Source organism: Leopardus geoffroyi, chromosome A3 (assembly GCF_018350155.1).
Source record: "Leopardus geoffroyi isolate Oge1 chromosome A3, O.geoffroyi_Oge1_pat1.0, whole genome shotgun sequence".
In the NCBI taxonomy this organism is placed as follows: Eukaryota; Metazoa; Chordata; class Mammalia; order Carnivora; family Felidae; genus Leopardus; species Leopardus geoffroyi.
In genome coordinates this window covers 117,070,153-117,087,575 of record NC_059336.1, presented here as the reverse complement: position 1 = coordinate 117,087,575, position 17,423 = coordinate 117,070,153, and the positions used below count along the sequence as shown (strand labels likewise).

The 17,423-nt window shown below is 40.9% G+C and overlaps 1 protein-coding gene across 4 annotated transcripts in view; it reads left to right on the top strand.

Moving 5' to 3' along the window:
* CLIP4 (CAP-Gly domain containing linker protein family member 4) overlaps nucleotides 1–17,423 on the top strand; it is an 81,610-nt gene that overhangs the window by 12,410 nt on the left and 51,777 nt on the right. Inside the window, exons 1-3 of one of the 4 annotated variants that reach the window (XM_045447280.1) lie at nucleotides 2,742–2,967; nucleotides 3,860–3,899; nucleotides 10,497–10,644. In XM_045447280.1, the coding sequence (XP_045303236.1) occupies nucleotides 10,512–10,644 (133 nt within the window). In that variant the 5' untranslated portion in view covers nucleotides 2,742–2,967; nucleotides 3,860–3,899; nucleotides 10,497–10,511. Of the gene's footprint in view, nucleotides 1–2,741; nucleotides 2,968–3,859; nucleotides 3,900–10,496; nucleotides 10,645–17,423 lie in introns of those variants that run through there. The other 3 variants (XM_045447277.1, XM_045447281.1, XM_045447279.1) reach the window with 3 other exon arrangements.

Genomic DNA, 17,423 nt, shown 5'->3' with positions numbered 1-17,423 from the left:
CATAAGAGCAGTGGCTCAGTCTTCTTTTGCCTATGTCCCCAACCCTTTTACCATGGTTTGGGTCCTGTTAGCTGCTGAGAGACCTTTTTGGTGCTGACTTCCGGTTGTCTGCTTGAATTTCTGAATGGTCCCTGCTATTTGACACAACATTTCTGTGTCTTGAATGCCCCAAAGGACACCCTGCATAGGTAATACAAAATAGTGGATCAACACAAGACTTCAGATCAGACAGACTTAGTTTGAATCTTTTCCTGCCCCAGGGTACAGCAAGTTCCACAACATGATGGAGTCTCTTTCTTCATTTGTGAAGTGAAGGCAAGTAAAATCCCATAGGTAAAGGGCCACGCAGTGGTCAGTCAGTAATGCCCCTTCTCCATACTGATCACCAGTGCTGATAACTTCCTGTGACTGTGGTTTATGTTTCATTGTCCAGGAACCTCGCTGTGCCTTCAGATACAATTGCATCTTAGCAGGTACAGTTGTACCACATGCCCATGTGCCTTCCCACCCCAGCAGATGGTTTAAGTTCCAAGTCCTGGTCCAACTCTTGTTAACTGGGCAATACGTGGTCATACTTGTATGACCCATGGGGTTTTCTAGGGAGCATGATTCCGATGAGTGCTTACATTCTTGATGATGGCTTATGGAATAAATTCAGTATTTTGGACAAAGGCAACCAGGTGAGTATGAGACTCTCTCCCTAATTGCTTGGTATCCTGGGAAATTGCCTGTGTACTATTTTGTGTTTGGGTGTAGCAGAAAAGGCCAGTAGCCTGGCTGGTTCTAACAGAGACTTTTATTATAGTTAAAAACAACTCAGCTAGCCACACCCTGTCACCTACTAATAGTGGTATCTCAGAGGGATAATTTAAATCAGCAATAAAAGTGAACTGCATACCTATGGAAACAGCTACACCAATAGCACCTTCTGTTACACACAGATCTTTATGAGTTTTTGTGGCTCACTGACAACAGGACTAATTTATAGTTGCTTAAAGCCAACCAAAGTTGCCTTCCTTCTTCTAATCAGTGAAAGAGGTGGGCAGGATCAGACAAGAAGAGGGTATGATGGCAGCAGGGAGAAGGAGGTGCAACTCCCAAAGGGAGGAGGCAACTGTGTCACATGATCATCCCCGAGAGTCCATGAAGGTGCTGAACCTGCAGAGAAAGAGAAACTGGCAGCTGACCAGGGACCGTGGGATGGTCATGGCATTTAAATATTGCATAAGTTCTATGGGTTTTAGCTGACAGTGTGCTCCACCCAATTCAACAAGGTAATATTGACTGCTACAAAACTATTTTGATATCTTGAGCTATGCTAATAGAAGCATGGGACCTAGAAAGAGGTGAGAGTTTCTATCTTCTCTGCACTCAACAGGACACCACGTTCATTTGTGAGCTCTAAACAAGCTGGGGTATGTCATAAAGACTCCTTTAACATGCTGGTGAGTGGGATCTTGACCCTGTCGTACAAGGAGTAGCCTAAGGGACAGAGAATGCTTGTCCTAAGTATCTTGAATCGGAGGCAGACATGATCTAGAAGTCCCCAGAGTAGAAACCCAATAAGGAGGAGATGCAGGGAGGTGATTTAGCTCAAGGTAGGAAGAGCTTGTCAACAAGGCTGGTCTATGATAAAATGGCTGCTTTTAAAGAAAGAGTTCCTGGTTACTGGAGGTATTCAACTATGGCCATTTGGTGTAAGGATGTTGCAAGGGAGACCCAGGCAAGGGAAGGGGGCTTTTTCTAATCTCCAGAATCCGTGACTCCAACAGGAAAAGATGCTCTGGTGTGCCCCCAGCACTTACCTCTGCTCTCGCAAGAGACCCAGATAGACATTCAGTCATTCAATATCTGCTCTTGCCAGGCACTGTGCTTGGCGAACACGGAGGTACAGTGTGGTAATCTGTATATCACAGCCAGAATGAAAAGGCCTCAGAGAGAGTTGTTATGTTGTAACATCAGTGATTCAGTGTTATAAACCTCAGTCATGGGGAAACAATGGACTCATTAAGTTCCTTCATTAAGGAGACTCATTAAGTGCCAAGCAACACCTTTCCTTCTACTGGGTGATGGAGAACCACGATGTCAGCACTTATGTCTGTTAGTTGTTACAGTTTCACCACCTCTGGCTCTTGGGGAATGGAGATGGGACCGAGGGAGAAGAAGGTGAGAAATGAGCAAAGCAGCAGGAGAAATAAAGTTCTGGGACGACTACTCACGTCTCCCCTTCTGCCTCCACAGACACCTTTGGGTGTATTCGGCCTGGGTATAGTATCGGCTAGGCTTTTTACAGCAAAACCTGCAAACAGGTAATTGACTGGTGGACCTATTCTGGGCCATGCACAGGGTTAGACACAGGGGAGCCCCAAACAGATAAGACGCCATGCCTGCCCCTGTGAACTCGGTGGGGGCGCTCCTAGCCCCGGGGGCGGGGGTGGGAGAAGGTAGCTAAGGGTTTTAATGGAGGAGTACGGCGCGCCAAGGGCTGCCGCCCCTACCCACTACCCTGGGCCCTGCGGGGTTCCCCCGAGAACCTTCCTGCGACTGCGATGGAAATACCACGGCGCTACCACCTCCACGCAAGCCTGACCCAGGAAGCTCCCAGGCGGTCCTAACCTGGAGGCTCCACCTTCCGTGGGCTGGGGGCCCGCGGGGGCGCAGGCAAGAGGCGCGCGCTCCTCGCCTCCACCCCACCCCCCCAGCCCCGGCGCGTGCGCGGGGCTGGGGCCGAGGCCTGCGCGCGGCCCGGGCGCCTGCACTGCGCGCGCGCCGACCCCGCGTGGGGCCCGGCTCGGCGCGCGCGGAGGCGGCAGGCGGGAGGGGCCGGACCAGGTCTGAGAGCGGCGCAGCGGGAGGCTCCGCGGCCGGCCACTGGAGACGGGCTCCGGGCGGAGGAGCGCGCCTCTCGGCCTTGCCTCCGCGTCTCCGCGTTCGCAGCCGGCCGTCCCGAGAGGACCGGAGGAGCAGGTGGGGCGGGAGCGCGCGGGGGCTGCGGGCCGGCTGGGCGGGGGCGCGGGTGCCCGAGGGGCTGTTGACGGCTCGGGGAGGGCCGCGCGGAGGCGCTGGGAGCGCCGCGTCCGCGTCCGGTGGCGCCGGGGTCGCGGGCTTCCGCAGGCCTCCCCGGGGCTGTCGCCGGGGGCGGGGGCGGCGCGGCCCACCTTCGGAGAGGTGGGTTTCTCCTCTCCGCTCCTCGCGGGCTGTGTAACTTTGGGATGAGGAGCGGCGCGGTGCCTGGGTTGCGGGACCCCTGTCCGCCTTCGCAGCCGCGGCCGCCTGGGCGCCCTGGGAGTGTCACCCGCACGCAGATGTGCTGCGTGCGGTGCGCCGCCTTTGGTGTTTTTCCTGCAGCGGGCCTCTTCACGTCTCCCGTGCCTCCCCTTGCTTAATAAATTGTTAAGAAACCTTTTGCCGGTGGGAATCTAAACCAAATGGTTTTGCTTCCAGTCTTTGGCTATCCTGAGATTCCTTAATTCGAAATAATAGGAAATTGGGAAGGGAAGTTGGGGTGGGGGGTGGGGGGTTGGGGGCACTTGCTCTGAGCCCTGCCCTAAACAGAGAGGTGGTTTAGACCTCATCCTTGTAGATTAGATTGATGGGTTTATAATGTCAGCTTTCTTTTACATGTCAGGTTGTTCATTCATCCCGAGACTAAAGAGGCAGTTTGGATTTAAACTCTGAGACAGTGTTTTGATATATATCAGAGGATGATATTCTCAAGGGATAGTAACTTGCTCTATGTTCCCAGCTAGACTGTGGTTCACATTGTAGCAATTTCATAGTATAAATCGGTGCCTGGGAAATATTTCAATATAGAAACACCCTCCTCCTTAGAAACATCCTGCAAAGACTTCATTTTCAGATTGACGTTTGTCATTTATGTACCTTCTGCACAATTTGAAGTAAGTCGTCTAAATGGCAGAAGATCAGGCGATGGGGGACACGGAGTGACTATGGACCGAAAGCAGAGAATTGAAAATGGCAGAAATCTAGCCTTCTACATCTTTATTATGCAAAACCATCCTGGTTCTATCTTACTTTGCTAACAATATGCATTTTTAAAAAATGCTTTCATTTGGTAATGGACCACCTGGGCTGTAAGATTAGATCTTGAAATATGAGTATTTTTACTTGTTTGATAGAAGATTTAACAAATGGTATATTATTTGTAGTACTTCAGACATTTCAGATTCACCAGATACAGTTTTCACTAGCAGGGTCTTTTAAAAAAAAGTGATATTTATATGGTGCCTTTTTATTGTTCTTAACTCCAGTTTTGAAACATGTACTAGTGGCCTTTTTGTTAATCAACTCTTTCTCCCTGTTTAAACCTACAAATATCTGGTTACTTTCAGGCTTACTGTTCCCTGGTTCCTTATCTATAATTAACCGTGCTGCTATTGGCTTGCTTAGTTTTGTTAGCCTTTGTTTATTGTTGATTCTTATTATTTTCGCATCTGGAATTTGAGCAGCACTGTTTTCCTTCAGTGGTGTTCTATAGAACTTTCTGCAATGAGGGAAGTGTTTCTGCGCTAAGCATGGTGTCTGCTACCCACATGTGGCTTTTGAGTACGTCTGTGGGGCTAGAGCAATGGAGGAACTGAAATTTTAGTTTAATGTAAATAGCCATGTGTGGCTAGTAGCTACCTGGTTGGACACTGCAACTTTAAATTTTTAGTCCTTCAGGAAGCTTCCACTGACCCTCTTGAACACAGCATTTATTACAACTGTACAGTAATTTCAGCTTTCTTATAGGAATATACTAGACTCTAACCTATGTGGGGACAAGGGCATACCTATTTTCTTTCTCTTTGTATGCCCGGCCTAGGACTTAGAAACACTCAGTAAATGCTTGTTGAGTGACTAATGAACTTCTGGAGGGCAGGTGTCTTTTATATTCTTTCTAGGGCTGAGAGGCAACTAAGTATCGAATACTGTAAATACCTGTTTAGTGATTGAATAGATTTATATATGTAACAAATAAATGGATAGCTGGAGATACTACATTAAATTTTTTTGGTTATTATCTTTTATTGAAGCATAATTAACATACAGTGTTATATTAGTTTCAGGTGTACAATATAATGACTCATCAATCTATATATTACTCAGTGCTCATCATGATAAGAATACTCTTAATATTCTTTATCATTTTCACTCACCACCTACCCACCTCCCTCTAGCAGCCACTGGTTTGTTCTCTGTATTTAAGAGTCTGTTTTTTTTTATTTGTTCCTTTGTTTTGTTTCGTAAATTCCACATGAGTGAAATCATATGGTATTTGTCTTTCTCTGTCTGACGTATTTCACTTAGCATTATAACCTCTAGGCCCATCCATATTGTTGCAAATGACAAGTTCTCATTCTTTTTTGTGGGTGAGTAATATTCCACCCCCATTCTTCTTTATTCATTCATCTATGGATGGATGCTTGGGTTGCTTTCATACCTTCACTATTGTATATAGTGCTGCAGTAAATGTAGGGTGCATACATCTTTTGAATTAGTGTTTTTGTTTTCTTTGAGTAAAAACCTAGTAGTGGAATCACTGGATCACTTAGTAATTCTATTTTTAATTTTTAATTAATTAATTTTTAAAATGTTTATTTTTGAGAGAGAGCGCTCAAGTAGGGGAAGGGCAGAGAGAGGGGGGAAGGGATCTGAAGCAGGCTCTGTGCTGACAGCAGCGAACCTGATGTGGGGTTCGAACTCATGAACTGTGACATCGTGACCTGAGCCGAAGTCAGACCCTCAACTGACTGAGCCACCCAGGCTCTATTTTTTACTTTTTTTTTTTAATTAAAAAATTTTTTAAAATGTTTATTTTTGAGAGAGAGACAGAGACAGAGCGCAAGCAGGGGAGAGCAGAGAGAGAAGGAGACAGAATCCGAAGCAGGCTCCAAGCTCTGAGCTGTCAGCACAGAGCCCAATGCGGGGCTTAAACTCATGAACCATGAGATTATGACCTGAGCCGAAGCCGGATGCTTAGCCACCCAGGCACCCCTATTTTTAATTTTTAAAGGAACCTTGGAGATATGATTTAAATGCTTATGGTTATGGTAATTTTTTGGGAATCTAATGGAAATAAAGGCCCCTGGCAAAATATAGTATTTAAATGAATGAAAGGGCCTCGTGATTCTAACTCATGTGGACACAGCTTAGATCTCCTGTTAGTTGAGTAGCTCAAAGATGCTGACCTTGAACCATATTCCAGATAAAGCTGAGGGAGTCTCTTGACCATAATGAGGTTCCTTAGTGAGGTCTACTAGCCTTGAACCGCTTTGAAAAAGTTAGTGGCCATCTCTTCTCACCACCATTCTGTGTTAGGGAATAGACCAGGAATCCTTGAAAAATCACAAGATATTTGAGCCATGTTACCAGTTGCATTTTCTCAGAGCTGTTTTGGGGTGATGGTGTAGGATGGGATTCCTATATAAATCAGAGTTTGGGGAATTTGATTCTAGTTTGACCAAGTTTGAGCGAGATCCCAGGTGTCTTAGATCTTCAGACCCAAAGATTGCTTTTCAGAAGGATTCTAAAACTTTGCCATGTTTTTAGAGGTGTGCAGTTTTCCTAAGTGGGACTAGAGATAGACTGTTGAGTTTTTCGTGAAGGAAAGGAAATGGGACTAAGGAAAAATGCAATGAAGACACAAAATACAAAGAGTGTTCAGTACGTTGGTTAGGTAATATTGTAGCTTCTCTGGGCTTGAAGTATCTAGTATATGAAATGACAGTGTTTATTCCACCTTGTTGAGTGAATCATCTTTCCACACTGCATCTAAATGAAATATGTGTAAGACACTAATCTAGCTCCTGTGATGGTTGTGCAAGATAGAGTTCTGTGAGGATCTCAGCAGTCTACAAGGAAATGAAAGGTGCTCTGAGGATCACTTTCAAAAAAATTTTTTTGGATGGGAAGCTCTACCCTATAAAAGGGAGGTTTTTGTTTTTATTTTTTTATTTTTATTTTATTTTATTTTATTTTATTTTATTTTATTTTATTTTATTTTATTTTATTTTAATATGAAATTTATTGTCAAATTGGTTTCCATACAACACCCGGTGCTCATCCCAAAAGGTGCCCTCCTCAATGCCCATCACCCACCCTCCCCTCCCTCCCGTCCCCCATCAACCCTCAGTTTATTCTCAGTTTTTAAGAGTCTGTTATGGTTTGGCTCCCTCCCTCTGACTTTTTTTCCCCTTCCCCTCCCCCATGGTCTTCTGTAAGTTTCTCGGGATCCACATAAGAGTGAAAACATATGGTATCTGTCTTTCCCTGTATGACTTATTTCACTTAGCATAACACTCTCCAATTCATCCACGTTGCTACAAAAGGCGGTATTCCATTCTTTTTCATTGCCAAGTGGTATTCCATTGTATATATAAACCACAATTTCTTTATCCATTCATCAGTTGATGGACATTTCGGCTCTTTCCATAATTTGGCTATTGTTGAAAGTGCTGCTATAAACATTGGGGTGCAAGTGCCCCTATGCATCATCACTCCTATATCCCTTGGGTAAATGCCTAGTAGTGCAATTGCTGGGTCGTAGGGTAGTTCTATTTTTAATTTTTTGAGGAACCTCCACACTGTTTTCCAGAGCAGCTGCACCAGTTTGCATTCCCACCAGCAGTGCAAGAGGGTTCCCGTTTCTCCACATCCTCGCCAGCATCTATAGTCTCCTGATTTGTTCATTGTAGCCACTCTGAGTGGCGTGAGGTGATATCTCAGTGTGGTTTTGATTTGTATTTCTAAAAGGGAGGTTTTTAAAGGTGGCTTCCTCTTAACCAACTCAGAAGGATAGCCACTCAATCACTTGGCTGAAGAATTAGGAGTATAAAAACATGAGTGAGTTCTAAAGTGTGGTTGTAGTCAGATGAATCTTCCTAAAACATGGTTTGAATAAGAACTCTGTCCTTTTAAGAAATCAGGAGTTTCCCAGTGCTTATGGAATTAAGTGGTTTGGTCTTTGATCAGGTGTATGAAATACTCCCAAGTACTCCCAAGTCCTAAAAAAACATTACAGCCTTACCTCAAACAATGTACCTAGATGTGCCCGAGTTCCAGCCTACTTCCTTTAACATGCTCTTCTTTTAAATTTCTGCTGACTGATCTTTGAAGACCCATCTTGGGAGATGCTTTCTTCATGCACTGTTTCTGATTGTCAGGAGTGCCCAATGTAGATGTTCCTTGTACTTATGTCACAGGACATACCTCATTCTATTTCGTCATCTATAGTTACTAGTGCTATTTTATTCACCCTAGTAGATGGTAAGCTAGCTAATAAGCCTGGACTATCTTACTCACTTTCGTATTTTCCAAAACATCCAGAATAGTGCAGTGCCTTGTATGTGGTGGTTCCTTAATAGTTATTAAGCCTTGTTTATGCCCCTTGATTTCAAAGGAAGCTTCATACTCTGCATAGAATATTTTGCTCAGATTTACTGCCAAAAGTAGCAGCCAACAAGTATAAATCCTGTTACTTTCATCACTGAGAAGCTATAGCATTGAAGGAGGACTGTCTTTGGTGATGTGTGTTACTTTCTGGAATTGAAGTGTTTGAGGAAGATCACCTTGCAGTGTGGCACCAATTCCTTGTTATTTCCCCATTATTGTGGTAGGGTTACTATCATAATCATTCAATGTATTGGGTGGCAACTAACTTTAGCATCTAAGAAAACTTGAATACCTTTAACATAGTAACAATGTATTAGGTTATTTAATAAAGAATATCCATGTCCACATAAGCATGTACCTTATGACAAAAAAAAAAAAAAAGTCACCTTACTCGTTACTAGTTCCTGACAGTCTTCAGAAAACATGAATCATTGGAAAGGAACCAGTTAGCTCAGAGAGGTGACTGTTTCTTTGGATCAGGGTGGTGATGGTGGAGTAAAGATGGTTAAGTTAGATATAGGATTGGTTAAGTATAGAACACACACTGAGTAATTTCTAGCATGGTGTTACTGCTAGGGTAAGCTGCCAGTTAATTATCTTTATTCTTTCTACTGAAATGGCCTAGAATCATTTTTATTTAGTTTTGTAATATGGTCTTTGCTTATATTTAACACTGATGAAGAGATTTATAATATTTCAGACTTTACAGACTTGGTGCAAAAGAAACTGGATGCTTTTTACCTTTATATATAGTTCAGTTGTACCAACATTTGCTCTGCTATGCCATTTCTATCTGAGCTAGGGTGCAGCAGTCCACTGCAGGGCAAACATCCTAAGCTCTCACATGTTTTCTGGGAAAAAGAGGCAATATCAGTGATGTGGTTTAAAAGGCATGGCCTTCCATTTTCTGCACAGATGGACTAAATGGATGTTGTATGTTGGGGAGAAGTAAACAATGCTGGGAGCCCTTAGACCCATATTTGTACAAGTGATGTGATTGATTTCCAGTGAAGCTTTCTAGGATGTCAGAAAAGAACGAGAACACTCTAGATTATTTTCATGTGATGAGCACATGGCATGAACTGTTAGAAGACATAATGTAACCTGTGTCAGATCCTATGATAGAGGTACATCTACAAGGGATATTATATCCCTTTATTACTCTAAGTAAAGAGAATATCACTCACTTGTATTAACTCAGCATTTAAAAACCTTTTCACCTAGGGGTGCCTGGGTGGCTCAGTCAGTTGAGTGTTTGACTTAAAAAATTTTTTTTTAATGTTTATTTATTTTTCAGAGAGAGAGAGACAGAGCACGAGCAGGAGAGGGGCAGAGAGAGAGGGAGACCCAGAATCCAAAGCAGGCTCCAGCTCTGAGGTGGTCAACACAGAGCCTGATGTGGGACTCGAACCCACCCACGGACCACAGGATCATGACCTGAGCTGAAGCTGGACACTTAACCGACTGAGCCACCCAGGTGCCTCAAGGTTATGACTCCTGATTTCGACTCAGGTCGTAATCCCAGGGTCATGGGATTGAGCCCTTCATTGGGCTCTGTGCCAAGTATGGAGCCTGCTTGGGATTCTCTCTCTCTCCCTTTCTCTCTCCCTCCCTCTGCCCCTCCCCCACTTGCTCATGCACACACTCATTCTCTCTAAAATAAAAAAAATTAAAAAGCAAAAACAATATTTATAAGAAAGGTTTTCATGTGTTTTGGGGAAATACTTAGCTTTTTATTTCTCCTGAGCTTTGTCTAAAAAGATTTCATGTCTGTAAGAGACAGTGTGAAACAACATATATTCTTTAATAGCAGTTTGCTAAAAGGAAGTTTTTCCCCCTTCCTCTCTCAAAAAGAGTCTTGAAGGTTGAAGTTAAAAAATGTCAGTAGATTGGAGTTCCTGGCTGGCTCAGTCGGAGGAGAATGCAACTCTTGATCTCCGGGTTGTAAGTTCCAAGTCCCATGTTGGGTGTAGAGATTACTAAAATCTTTAAAAAAAGGTCAGTAGGTTATATATTAAAAGAAAATAGGCTTTTTGTGATTCAAGGCAATCATTCTAAGTTGCATACAAATACAATAGATATGCTTTTTTCTCTCATTAAAGGTGGCTTTCTAGAAGATGACCATAGAGGACCTTCCAGATTTTCCAGTAGAAGGAAATTCTTTGATTGGAAGATACCCATTTTTATTTCCAGGTTCTGATACACCAGTTGTCTTTTCCATTTCTGCAGCACCAATGCCTTCGGACTGTGGTATGTTAAGTAACCGTATGTATTTTCCGTAGACTGGAGACTTGACTTCTATCTTATGCCCTTTTTGCATTCATAATTCTTCCTAAAGCCATTTGCTGTGGTTTTCATAAAATTGCTAGTTTTCCTTTTTCAAAAATACAATTGCCTTTTTCTGCCTCTTAAGCTAAATGCTTTATTTCTGCTGTCTGCATTTTTATTATGTAAAAATGTTCATTTTAAGCACCATGATGGATTTAGAGGATCTTATTTTTAGAATGCAGTGGTGCTTAGACATCTAGCATTCTTTTGCTATTGATGTATTTATTTTGGTTAAATATACTGACTTGCTTAAAAAGCCATGTATTAAGACAAAACAAAATACTGTGAGCTAGCCATCTCTAAGGGCCCTGTTGTCTCTGAAATGCTAGGATCTAATTTACCAAATAATCACTGCTGAAATGATCCAAATTTGGGTGACAGTGTAATAAGTTATGTGTTTCAGTACATAAGCAAGCCGAGTTTGGACTGTCCCAGGTGTCTTCCATTGTAATTATAAGGTATACACAAAGACAGTAAAACTTAAAAAAAAAAAAGAAAAAAGAAAAAAGCCATATGCCTAGGCAGGGAGAGTGAGACCTTTCCCTGGAATGTGGAACGGGTTGGCTTGTATTTAAATCAGCTCACTTAAATATCCTTTGTAAAATGTAAATTTATAACTATTCTAGTTTTTACTTATTTAGGCTTATTTCCCTAGACCTGTATTTTATCAGATACTGATAAAGGAATAAAAGAAAACAAGGATATAAATTTGATAGATTTGTTACATTTCTAATTTAGTTAGGATTTTTCAAGTTAAGTATTGGGTCATCATTTCAAATCGTCTTTGGAGGTAAAGATCATGCAGGTTTTATTTTTTATTTTTTTTTGTTTAGAAATGCAATTTTTAAGTATTAGCAGGTATAAAATTATTAGATTGGGAATTTATCTAACTTAGTAATATCGATTTTAATAACTGCTCATCTCCAAGTTCAGATTTTGCCTTGTAATCACCAAAAATATTGCGTAAAACCTGAGCCTATATCCTGGGAGGTATGTGCAGCTTTTACAAAACATGGACTGGGCTTATCTTCAGGTATAACAAAATCATTTATGCAGGAAAAACCTTAACTAAAGCACTTTGTACCTTGCTTATGGCGCTTACTTCGTTCTATCCCAAGTCATAATTGTGTGATCTCTTTACTCAGACCATAGCTCTTTGGGATGGGGTAGCAATCAAGCTTTGTTTTGGTTTGTCTTAGGGCTAATATAGCCATTTGTTGCTCAGTCAGTGTTTGTTGAATAAATACACTGAATGTAAGGTGATAATGGATATTGACCCTTATGTATAATTGAAATTAAATATTGCTTATATGCTTAGAATTATACATTCTTAGAATCTGAATGGACCTGTAGGTCAGCTTTTCCCTACTCACTTTTTAGGATAGAAATTCTGTTTTCAAGATCTCTAATAAATAACCACTCAGTCACTTGGATATCTTCAAGAGTGGGAAACTAATGAAATAGTCCATTTCATGGTTAAAAAGTTTTAGGTGTGATAAAATTGTTTTTGTATTTACACTCAAAATATGTCTCCTGGAAACTTTGGCCAACTGATACTGGTTTTTGCTATGTGGAACACACTTCTTTATATGATAGCCTTAAAATATTTAGAGATAATTTGAATATTTTTACCTAGCTTGTACTTCTGTAGGCTACACGTTTCTGGTTCCTTCATCATTCCCTCAGTGGCAGGATTTCTAGACCCTTTTCCTTCTAATTGTTTCCTTCTTAGTACACTGTTATCAGTGTCCCTTTAAAAGTGGCACCCTGAATTGTATTTATTAAGTATTTATTGAGGGCCTGTTATGTGCTAGGTACTGTCCTAGATGCTGAGGATAGCACAGTGACCAAGACAGACATTCTAGTGGGAAAAGATAGTAAACGAATTAATAAACAAAATATAAATATCCCAGTCAATTTTGTGGAGGAAAAAAACAGGGTGCTGTGGTAGAGGATTAGTGGAGCATCTATTATAGATGGGGTAGTCATCTGGAGTCAGAGGAAGCTGGTCACAAGAAGATCTTGGAGAGAAGTGTTACAAGCCAAAGAATAGGAAGTTAAAGGCACAGAGTTGGGGGAAAAGCCTTTGGTATATCCTAAGAATTAATGGAAGGCCATTGTGGCTGAGAAGCAAAGTGATTGAGGGGCAGAATGACAGGAGAGGAAGTTGGAGAGGAAGGCAAATCTTGCAGGATTGTTTAGGCCTTGGCAAGGAATTTGTATTTTATGCTAAGTGTAATGAAAGCGAGCCATTGAATGTGAGGCTGAGAATGAGATTAAAACAAGAAACAAAGAAAGACCAACCTGCACAAACCAGAGCTTAGATGTATAGTTCAGTGTTGATTCTCAAGATGGTTACTCTGTGAGACAATATAAAGACTTTTGAATCTTTTGCTTTGAATACCTTCAGAGCCAGTTTACACAGAGCACATATCACGTGTGTCATAAACTCCACAATGCACTGTTATTACTTTTTTTTAAACAGTGAATTGCCTCTTTTTAAAAAAAAATTTTTTTTTTCAACGTTTATTTATTTTTGGGACAGAGAGAGACAGAACATGAATGGGGGAGGGGCAGAGAGAGAGGGAGACACAGAATCGGAAACAGGCTCCAGGCTCTGAGCCATCAGCCCAGAGCCCGACGCGGGGCTCGAACTCACGGACCGCGAGATCGTGACCTGGCTGAAGTCGGACGCTTAACCGACTGCGCCACCCAGGCGCCCCGTGAATTGCCTCTTAAATGGACTTAAGTAATAATAACAAATCTTATTTGCCCATGTAGTTACCATTTTTTCCAGTGTTCTTTATTGTGCAGATCTAGATTTCCAGTCAATACCATTTTCCTTCTGCCTGAAGGGCTTCCTTTAACATTTCATGTAGTACAGGTCTGCTGGTGAGGAATGCTTGCAGCTTTTATATGTTTAAGGACATATTTATATTACCTTCTCTTTTGAAAAATGTTTGCTGAGTATACAGTTCTAGGTTGATAGTTTTTTTTCTTTTGGTGCTTAAAGATGTTGGTCCATTGTCATTTTACTTGCATTGTTTCTGATAGGAAATCTGCTTTCATTTTTGTTTCTCTGAATAATGCGTCTTTTTCCGCCCCCTGGTTGCTTTTAAGATGTTCTTATCATTGATTTTGAGTAATTTTTCCATTATGTGTCTTGGTGTAATTTTTTTTTTTTTTTAATGTTCTTGTGTTTGGGGTCTGTTGAGCTTCTTAGACCCGTTGGTTTCACTTTTCATCAAGTTTAGGTAATCATTTCTTCAAATATTTTTCCTGCCTCTGAACCCTTTCAGACACTCCAGTTACATGAATATTAGACTACTTGAAGTTGTCCCACAGCTCACTGATGTTTTTTTCATGTTTTAAAAATTCTGTTTCATTTTAGATAGTTTCTGTTGCTATGTCTTCAAGTTCATTAATCTTTTCTTCTGCAGTGTCTTACCCAGTGTAGTTTTCATCTCAGATGTTGCTTTCATCCCTAAAGTTTGATTTATGTCTTTTTCATATCATCCATGTCTCTACTTAACTTTTTGAACATTTGGAATACAGTTATAATGACTGGTTTAATATTCTTTTCTGTTAATTATAATTTTTTTTTAATGTTTATTTTAGAGAGAGAGAGAGAGAGAGCATGTGAGAGTGGGGGAGGGGCAGAGAGAGAGGAAGACAGAGGATCTGAAGTGGGCTCTGTGTTGACAACAGACGACCTGATGCAGAGCTCGAACTCACTAACCATGAGATTGTGACCTGAGCTAAAGTTGGATGCTTAACTGACTGAGCCACCCAGGTGCCCCACGGTTAATTATAATTTTTGTGCCAACTCTAGGTCTGTTTTTTTAAATTTATTTATTTTTTACTTTTTTTATTAAAAAAAGTTTTTTTTAACGTTTATTTATTTTGAAGGAGAGAGAGACAGAGCATGAGTCGGTGAGGGGCAGAGAAAGAGAGGGAGACACAGAATCTGAAGCAGGCTCTAGGCTCTGAGCTGTCAGCACAGTGCCAGACACGGGGCTCAAACTCACGAGCTGTGAGATCATGACCTGAGCTGAAGTCGGATGCTTAACTGACTGAGCCACCCAGGTGCCCCTAAAAATTTTTTTTAAGGTTTATTTATTTTTGAGAGAGAGAGACAGTGCAAGCAGGGGAGGGGCAGAGAGAGAGGGAGACACAGAATCCAAAGCAGACTCCAGGCTCTGAGCTGTTAGCACAGAGCCTGATGCAGGACTCGAACTCATGAACTGTGAGATCATGACCTGAACCAAAGTCGGACACTTAACTGACTGAGCCACCCAGGCGCCCCCTCTAGGTCTTTTTCAGTTGGTTATCCCTGATTATGGGTCCTGTTTTCTCCTTTCTTTGCATGCCCAGCAATCTTTGATTGAATGACAATCATTGTGAATTTACCTGTTCAGTGCTGTGTTTTTTCTATTCCTATAAATATTCTTGAAGTTTGTTCTGGGATGCAGTTAAGTTACTTGGAAATAGTTTGGCCATTTCAGGTCTGGTTTTTTGATTTGTTAGGTACTTCTGGAGCAGTGCTAATCTCAGGCTAATTATTTCTCACTATTCAGTACTCTACCCAGTGCCCTGTGAATTTTTTCCCTAGTCTTTTTGGTAGAAATAGGCACTATTTTAGGCCTTTTATAAGCACTGGGCTCTGATCCTTTTAATCCTTTTAGATGGTTCTTTCTCTTACTTTGGGTTTTACTTTTAAATGTATGTTAAGTACTCAAGAGGACCCTCCATAAGTCTTTGGGGTTCTCTCTCCTCTGATACTCTTCCGTGTGAGCTCTAGCTTCCTTGATTTCCTTGGGTTCTCAGTGCTGTCTCCTCAACATAGGGAGTCTTCTGGGCTTCTCTTGGTTTCCCTCTCTCTGCACTGTAGTGCAGAAACCTGGGACAATCGTAAGACTCACCTTATTTATGTCTGTCTCTTAGGAGTCACTGTCTTTCATTGCCTTGATGTCCAGTGCCCTTGAAAACTGCATTTTATCTATTTCCTTTGTTTTTTTTTGTTGTTTCAGATGGAAGGGTAAATCTGGTCCCCATTACTCCATGTTGACATGAAGTGGGTAAATGGGACACCCCTCCACCTTTCTTTTGATTAAAGCTTTTTTTTTTTTTTTCCTGTATGGGCTCAAACTTTGGATTTAGTTAGATTTGTTACTATGCAGTATAGCATAGAGGTTAAGATCACAAAATGGTCTGGCTTTAATCCTGACTCAATCACTTACCAGTTGTGTGTTCTTAGGCAAATTACTTATTTTTAACTGCCCCTTCTTTGTTCTATTTCCCCTTTGATAAAATGAGAACAATAATAGTGCCTACCTCATATGGTCATTATGAGGATTAAATTAGGTAATATTTATAAAGTGCATAGAACAGTCCCTGGCACCTATTAAGTACTATTTAAATGATACCTGCTGTTTGCCATCACCTCAGTGTATAATTACTGAAGCATTGTTATATGCTTTATTATTTATTGGGCTACTGCTCCCTCTTGCTACTCAGGTCATTATTCTTTTTAGTTCAGATGTTCTTGTTTATTTATCTTAAATTTACTTTCTAGATTTTTGCTACTCAAAGTGTGGTCTTTAGTCTTGTAGCATTGGCATCACTGGGAGTCTGTTAGGCAATCCCAGGCCCCACTTGAGATTTACTGGATCAGAATCTACATAGTAACAAGATCCCTAGGTGATTCCTATCTATACTGATGTTTGAGAAGCTCTGCCAACAGATGAACAGTAGAGTCATTTTGTATCTCCTCTTACAATAAGTCTTGGTGAGATGATTAGAATTTAAATTATTTTAAATAATTGTTTTTGGTAAAATTGACAGTTTTAAATATTTTATTTTTTAGTTCAGCAATGTAATATGTCTTACTCCATTTAAATCCCTCTCCTCTTCCAATTTTCTATAAATAAGCTTCACACATTCATTGGTATGTTTGTTACCTTAACTGATATTATGTGTGGGATTCTTTTCCCGTTGCTTTTCATTTTTTAAAAATGAAATTTTTTAAAAATAGGAATATAAAATGGGAATATAAAAATGCACAAAATATAATAATAGCAAACATGTAAGTCATACACATCTACCATCAGAAAGACTAGATATTATATTTTGTCATTTTTCCTTTAGCTCTTGTTTTTTAGTTACAAGAAAATCTTGAAGTTGAAACTCCTTGTTTTTCTTTGGTCCTATTCCCCTTACTCTCCAGAGGTAACCACTATCTTCAATTTAGTGTGATGTTTCCAAACCACATTATTATATACTTATTATACATATGAGCATCCGTAAACAATGTGTAGTACTGTTTTGTGTATTTGTAATTTTATGTAAATGATAGATACTGCATATTATTATGTAGCTTATTGATCAGTATGTTTTTTTTTTGAGACCTGTGCTTATCAGTTAATGACTTAGATATCTTAATTCGTTTATTTAGTTGTAAAAAAGTGAAAGATAGAATAGGCCACTCCAATGCATTCCTTTATGGAGAGATGTTTCAGCCCAAATGTTTTGCCATTATAATAAATGCTACAGTAAGAATTCTTGAATCTGTCTCCTGCAGACACATGCAGAAGAGTCTCTTTAGGTATATATTTAGAAATCTCTCTACTAGAAATGCCCAGTGCCTAGGAAAGGGGTTCATCCATAAATATTTATTGAATAGATAAATCAATTAGACACCC